Source organism: Vicia villosa, unplaced genomic scaffold (genome assembly GCF_029867415.1).
Source record: "Vicia villosa cultivar HV-30 ecotype Madison, WI unplaced genomic scaffold, Vvil1.0 ctg.000077F_1_1, whole genome shotgun sequence".
NCBI lineage: Eukaryota > Viridiplantae > Streptophyta > Magnoliopsida > Fabales > Fabaceae > Vicia > Vicia villosa.
Window position 1 is genome coordinate 1,064,181 of NW_026705001.1, and position 7,159 is coordinate 1,071,339.

Here is a 7,159-nt window from a genome sequence, read left to right on the forward strand (position 1 = left end):
TGTGGATTCTCTGACTTTGTGGAGGGAAATGCACCCTAACTTTCTCTCAATCTCTCTCTAACAACACAATCTCTCTCCTTTTTAAATCTATTTAAATTGACTAAAGTTAGGGAAAGTTAGAAGCTAGGAAGTTAGAGGATCTGCTCCCCTTCTTACCTCCGTAATTCTTCTACCCTATCAAACAGATCCTACATTATTTAATCAACCCTGTTTTATTATATTTGGTGTCTTATTCCCAAAGTAAAGAATTACTGACTTTTTTTATTTCTTTCTTTCTGAAATACAAATCATATTAAGCTAGGGTTTTGAATTTGCATTTCTAAGGGTTACAGTATCGTCTACGTTTCTTTTAGATCAAACGAAAAGATGTCGATCTTCGAGTACAATGGAAGTGCCCTAGTAGCTATGGTAGGTAAGAACTGCTTCGCCATTGCCAGCGATCGAAGACTCGGTGTTCAGCTTCAAACCATCGCCACCGATTTCCAAAGGATTTCCAAAATTCACGATAAGCTCTTCATCGGTCTCTCTGGCCTCGCCACCGATTCTCAGACACTGTAACCTTCTTCTAACTTTTTTTATTTTATTTTGCAATATTCTGATTTTTGTTGTTGTTTTTCGTGATTCAGGTATCAGCGTCTCGTTTTTCGTCACAAACTGTATCAGCTTCGTGAAGAGCGTGATATGAAGCCGGAGACATTTGCTAGCTTAGTGTCTGCTATTCTTTACGAGAAACGGTATTGCTATTTAGATCTTGTTTTTGTTTTTGAAAAGAGAAGATTATTTTGTGAAGCAAATTAAGTGATTTGTTTGCTATCGTGGAATTAGGGAAGATCTATTTGATGATTGTAATATTCTAGCTGCACTAAGATTAGCTCAAGTTTATGAGTATCTTTTTAAATAACGTTCGCGTTATGGTAGCGTAAAGCCTGTTGCGATTTCGGGGTCGGTACAAGTCTTGTAACAGTGATTCTGGTTGCCACCGTGGGAATTAATCACAATTTGTTCTTTATCTTTAAAATGGTGAATAACGGTATTGGTATCGGCACCTTCGATATCGTTTTGTCGCGACTGTTTTTGCGGTAACAGACCATTTTCTAAAACCTTGTGGCTTTATTTTTATTTTGACCTTATTTATGTGTGACACTAAAAGCACTTGGTGTTACACCGAAGAAATTTTTCATGTACATAAGTGGTGGGATTAGAGGGAATGGATAGTTAGTTGGGTCTCCAAGTGCATGGTTGCAACTGAAATTTCAACCTCGGTATAAAGGTTTTGTACACCTATGCAACTATGTCAGTCTTAATTAGAGCTGTATGCTCAACTTTCTGCATTATTAAGGACTTCCATGCAACAGTGATAACAACCATAGTTTAAAATCTAGGCAAAGTGTATTAGGGTAGTGTCTGCTAGACTGGTTAAAACAGAACATTTGAATGGTTCATATTAAGAGCAAAATAGAACTGGGCATAAGGCAGAAAAGTAGTTCATTTGGTTCTATTCAGAAGGTGGAATGGAAGACTATAGAACATGCTGTCTAGAATGTGACTTATTTTGTTCTTCTCTGTGCCAAATGCTATATATTTCCAAAGACAGTGTGTGGTGTATTAGGTTTGGGGTTTGACCACTAAGTGGATACTTCTTTTGATTGATCAGGGTCAATTTTCTATCAGATTTGCTGATGGGCATAGACGATATCTTGTAGTTTGAACCTTCTGAAATTCTAATACTTTCTTCCTTTTGGCTGTTTGCATACCTGATCACAAAACAACACAACATATCACTTTAAAGTATAAGATTGTGTACTCTTTTTTGTTATCTATACAAATTATTGTGTTGAAACTTTATAAACTAAGTATGCTCTCTTTTTTCTTTTAGGTTTGGTCCATACTTTTGCCAGCCTGTAATTGCTGGACTAGGGGATGATGACAAACCCTTCATTTGCACAATGGATGCAATTGGAGCAAAGTAAGTTGAATTGTTATTTTGTCCATATATTATCTTGGAGAGGGAGGTCTGCATGCCTTAAAAGTTTAATGTTTGCTTTGTGTAGTATAAATAAATAATGCTATTTTAGTAATAATATGCATGCCCCGTGTTGTTAAATGGCAGCTATAGTCAGTGGCGGATTTAGTAGGAGGCGGGCAGGAGCCACTGCACCCCAAATTTTTTTATAAATATTTTTTCATTGACCAAAAGTACGTTTGCCTGGGAGAAAACATCAAAGTGTTTTTCATTCGCTCTCACTCTCAGTATGCCGCTTCTTCTTCTACACCAACACCACTCCATTATAAGTAACATTAACACGACAGATCTAAAGCTTTTCTCCCTCTTTTCTTCAAACCAAGCCACAAACATAAATCAAAGCTTTTATTCTTTGTCTTTCATCTCTGAACATAAAATGAAGGCATATTGCATCAACGGCAGCGGTAGCGAAGACGATGTTCACGGCTTCACCCACTACACGTAAAACCTCAGTCTTCTTCGATTCCAGATACAGCTTCGTCCACCGACAATCACAGTTCACAACACCTCCATCCATCCACATTCCACTGTCAACTCAGCTCCTTTGGTGATCCATTCATCATTTCTGTTCAGTCTCTAAAATTTTCTATTAATGTCTTGTGTGCTATCAATTTTGATAATATGTTGGAAGGCTTTGATTTTATGTTTCTATGTTAGAAAGCTACTGTGTAGTTTAAGTAAAGCCACTGTCTTGTGGGTTAGGGTTTAAGTAAAATAAAGTTTGTATGCTGGAAAGCTTTTCTATGATATTATCATTAATGTAAATTTGTTTAGTTTTGTATATAGCTGAAATTGAATGCTAATATTTTAGGTGGGTTTTACTTTCGTAAAATTTTAACTTTTCTTTTAATTGATGGACTTACTTTTGTGTATATTTTAGGTGATATATAATGTGTTTTGTTTAAAGGAAATTTTCAAATAAAGATGAAGGTAATCGAGATAAAATTATGCAATAAGATAGAGGATGAATTTTTTGGATGATAATATGATGCTTTACATTGAAAAAAATTAGGTTCGATCTCAATCAATTATTGATAAATTCACATCTTTAAAAAAAACAAGAGATGGTAATTTAATTAGAGGTTGGATATTTTCGGGTATATACTCTATTTTTATTTTGTGTTTGAATTATTTTGAATTTATGAAAATAATGTATTTGAAATTTTTAATGTCTTTAATTAATACTTATCGCTCCCCCTAATAATTTAGGCAAGATCCGCCACTGGCTATAGTAGGGATATTGCATGGGGGAATTTGAGCAAACCACTATTGTCTCGTGATATACTATTTTGTACAAAAATTCCGTTGCTGTAGCGGCGCTATATACGTTTGCGTACCGAAATTTGAACAAATGCTATTTTCCGCGATCCATAATTGGCTACATAATGCTATAGTAGCGGTGCTATATAAATGCATAATGCTATTTTAGTAATAATATGCATGCCCAGTGTTGTTAAAAAGCAGCTACAGTAGCGCTATCGCATGGAGAAATTTTAGCAAACAGCTATTGTCCCGCGATAAACTATTTAGTACAAAAATACCATGAAATAACAGCTGTAGCAGTGCTGTATACTATTGCGTACCGGAATTTGAACAAACGCTATTTTCTGCGATCCACATTTAATTACATTGTGAATGCTCCTTAAATGCATTTTTTGGAAGGTCTGGAGCAATTGTTGTCTGCATATCTGAACAATTTTGCGGAATTTTATTAATTCCAGGACTTCGGGCTATTCCAGTTGGTTGAAAATTAGACATGGGATATTTCAGAAATGTTTTGTTCCTGAGTTTAAGAAGTGTAGAAGTTGGTGATTTTTATTGTGTAATAGATAATAAGTAAAAAATTGAGTGCATAATGAATATAAAGTTAGAGCATGTTGGAGTGACTGAAATGGCATTGATACTTTTATGATAAATTTAAGTACTGGACCATATTTATGAATTGTGATTTGTGAAACTGGAAACTAATAAGTTGAATACTTGTGTGTTGGTGTATTCTGTTGGAGTAGAAACTGATAAAGGTGTCTTTGGCATAACACTTGATTTCAGATAAGATAATGTAGTTGTCTTGTATTTTGTGTATATCACTATTCCTTGATACTTGGGTTTCACTAACAGATATGATGAGGGGTAGCACTCTTGTGTTTTAGCCCAACTATCACTGTACTTCAAATAGTTGCGGGGATCTGTGTACTTATAGCCTGTGTGGCAAATGTATTTACTTGGTCAAGCTATTTTTAACTTAATCCCCTAAATTATTGAGGAAGAGATGTACATCACAAAAAGGGGGTAGTTGCTTTGCCCCGGCTGTGATATCCTTTAAACACCTTATTGAAACTTTACTACTGATGGTTGCTTTTAGTGCCCTTTCCCAATATGCAAAATTCCAAAAAGGAAGGGCAATTACTTTACTTCATTGATTTTCTTCATTGCTTGGTTTTGTTCTTCTTTTGCTTAGGAGATGTGTGATTCCTTATCCTCATCTATTCATAAATTCTTCTATTTGAGTTAATGATTTTATTCTTTTATTAAAAACAACAGATAATGGTAATATGCATAGAAACGACATGTTGTTTGAGCTGTGTAGTCTATAGTAACAATTTGCAAGTCATTCTCGATTCTGCGCACTTTGATGTCCAAGCTGTTATTTAGATAGCTGCCACACTGAAATATACTCCCAGGACAAGCTTTGAAAAACAATGCTTTTATGCTACTTTTGTGTATTTTCAGATGTTATTTTTTAGCTTTTGAAAAAGCACTGAAACATTTTTTTTATGAAATTACTGCTACAATTTGTAAATTTATTAATATGCTTTTTGTACATTTATAAGTTTCTAACATTCTTATATTTTGTGTATGCAGGGAGCTTGCAAAAGATTTTGTTGTTGCTGGGACTGCATCTGAGTCTCTGTATGGTGCTTGTGAATCGATGTTTAAGCCTGACATGGTTTGTCTCAAAGTTTAACCTGTTTGTCTGTTTATTTACTTGTTTTGGTAGTGTTTAATAACAAATAAGCATATCTTAACAGACATGCCTATAGACTATCATATTTTAATAAGGGAGTAAACACACTGTTTAGCGCGCGCTCACACACACACACACACACACACACACACTTTTCTCACTCTTTTAATGGTTACAATTCACATGGGTCCAATACATGTTTGGTGGGATCCATGTGAGTTTTAACCACAAATGAGTGTTGAAAAATGTGTTGAAAGAAAACAGTGTCAGAAAATAATTAAGCAAGGGGACAGCAAAATCTCTCTACACCCTCAATATCTGTTGGGGAAGGCATCATCATGCCTTCATCATGAGGTGGTTTTCAAGAAATGGGGATTTAGGATTGTATCTTCAGTTTCTGGTTTTAATGGAGCTGATAAGGTTATATAACAGGCAACTGATTGTAGGAGAGATGCTAGGGCCCGACATAGGTGGAAGGTGTTCCGCCCCTAGTCGCCTAATTGCTGCATTTGAGTTAGGCCCAACCATAATTCTTAAGACATCATATTGATTATTTTTGAGGGTAAGACACTTGTTATCGACCTTCGGAGAGTATTGGTTTGGTTCCAAGCCCAAGCATTTCAATCATGAAGATTTAATATAGGTTTGGAGGATATTTCCTAAACCTGAAGAGCACACTTTTATCCAGGGTATATGTCACTGGGAAACTACAAAGCTTAACCAGTAAGGATCAGCAAGGTAGATGCTGAGTTCTGCCCTATTTCATTCAAGCAGTTTAAGATAGAGTTTGAGCTACAATATAGTGCCTCAGACAAGTTCTATAGGAAGATCAATTGGTTGAAACGGACAGAAAAGATTGGAGTTAAATTAAATAGTTAACAAGTTAAATTAGATGTTCTTTGTGTGAAAGCCATTTAGCCATTCCACAATTTTGCATTTTATCTTCACCAACAAAGATCTGCACATAATCGTACCAGTGACTTTGCTTAGCTTTGTAGATTTTGTTAACATTGTTTCTCCTCTCCATGTTCGGCAAAGAAAGTCACCTTATGTTTTTTATGCTGTTTCTTAATTAATACAGGAAGCCGAGGAATTGTTTGAAACCATCTCCCAGGCACTGCTATCATCTGTAGACCGTGACTGTCTTAGTGGCTGGGGTGGACATGTCTATGTTGTGTAAGTTTATAAGTTTTCTTCTTCTTTAGTAGTTTATTCTTGCGATTTCTACATATTGTGTCTTAAGTTTTTTTCTTCCTTTTAATGCACTAGTCATAAGTTCACTTTTTATACATTATTAGTCCATCTTTTACAAGCCAGTGAGTTTTGTCTTGGTGTATGTTTGGTTTCACGTTTGAAACAACCATAATTGATTTTGGACGTGTATAATTGATTTGATTTTGATATGTTTGGGTACTCTCAAGTGAAATTGGTTATGCTTCAGTGTTGGTGCTTGTGACTTTTAAAAGCTACCCTTTCATCTTCATTTTTGAAGCTTAATTAGGTTTGATTTTATTCTATTCATTTGTAATACAATATCTGTGGCTTATTGGTCTTTGAATTTGTCTGCCGCAGCACACCAACCGAAGTAAAGGAAAGGATTTTGAAGGGAAGAATGGATTAACTTTTAAGCCATACTCAACTACTTCAGTTCATCAACTCAACTGCTTCAGTTCACTTTGTTTTCTGTTTTGCGTGGCCCAGCTAGCGAGTGGTTAACCACTTTATTGCCACTTGGTCTTTCCTTTACTTTAGCGCCAAATGCAGTCTGTTTTTCATTATTATTGTTAGACTTAGAAGTCTTAACAGCACTATTACCAGGAAAATCATCGATTTTCTGATATGAGTTTTTCTCTTTCATTGAACCTTTACTACTATCTCTGACCTTATTATCCTTCTGTATCTTTGTTTTGATCATTTTATTTCTACTAGCCGTGCCAAAGCCAGCACTCCCTTTATCACTTACCATTGTATAGCACCACCAAAGCTATCTTTTCTGCCAACAGACTCAGGTTTCCCAGGACTTTCATCACCTTTTGACATGCTCCTCCCTTCAGATACAACCTTCACCGGGTCTCATACCTTTTGCCAATCTTACATTTGCCTGCATCACGTTCAACATTTTTGGAAATCGTGTAAGCATTAAACTTGCTGTCATTCTTAGGGTCAGCTGA

The 7,159-nt window shown here is 35.6% G+C and overlaps 1 protein-coding gene across 3 annotated transcripts; it reads left to right on the forward strand.

Moving 5' to 3' along the window:
• On the forward strand, positions 1 to 6,862 carry LOC131623713 (proteasome subunit beta type-3-A). Of its 3 annotated transcripts, none has more exons than XM_058894731.1 (7): positions 1 to 160; positions 354 to 554; positions 627 to 734; positions 1,877 to 1,966; positions 4,886 to 4,970; positions 6,070 to 6,164; positions 6,561 to 6,862. In XM_058894731.1, exons 2-7 carry the CDS (start codon positions 367 to 369, stop codon positions 6,607 to 6,609), a joined length of 615 nt encoding a protein of 204 aa, XP_058750714.1. In that variant the 5' UTR covers positions 1 to 160; positions 354 to 366; the 3' UTR covers positions 6,610 to 6,862. The 3 variants fall into 3 exon arrangements, with proteins under 3 accessions (XP_058750714.1, XP_058750713.1, XP_058750712.1); XM_058894730.1 differs by having other exon boundaries at positions 2 to 240; XM_058894729.1 differs by lacking the exon at positions 1 to 160 and having other exon boundaries at positions 247 to 554.
• Positions 6,863 to 7,159: the final 297 nt, after the last annotated feature.

Bases quoted from the DNA above. Each gene is read 5' to 3' on its own strand.
- LOC131623713 (XM_058894731.1), top strand. From the start codon at position 367: ATGTCGATCTTCGAGTACAATGGAAGTGCCCTAGTAGCTATGGTAGGT. The intron at 735-1,876 runs GTATTGCTATTT...TTTTTCTTTTAG, and splicing joins GCTATTCTTTACGAGAAACG to GTTTGGTCCATACTTTTGCC. The intron at 4,971-6,069 runs GTTTGTCTCAAA...TAATTAATACAG, and splicing joins CGATGTTTAAGCCTGACATG to GAAGCCGAGGAATTGTTTGA.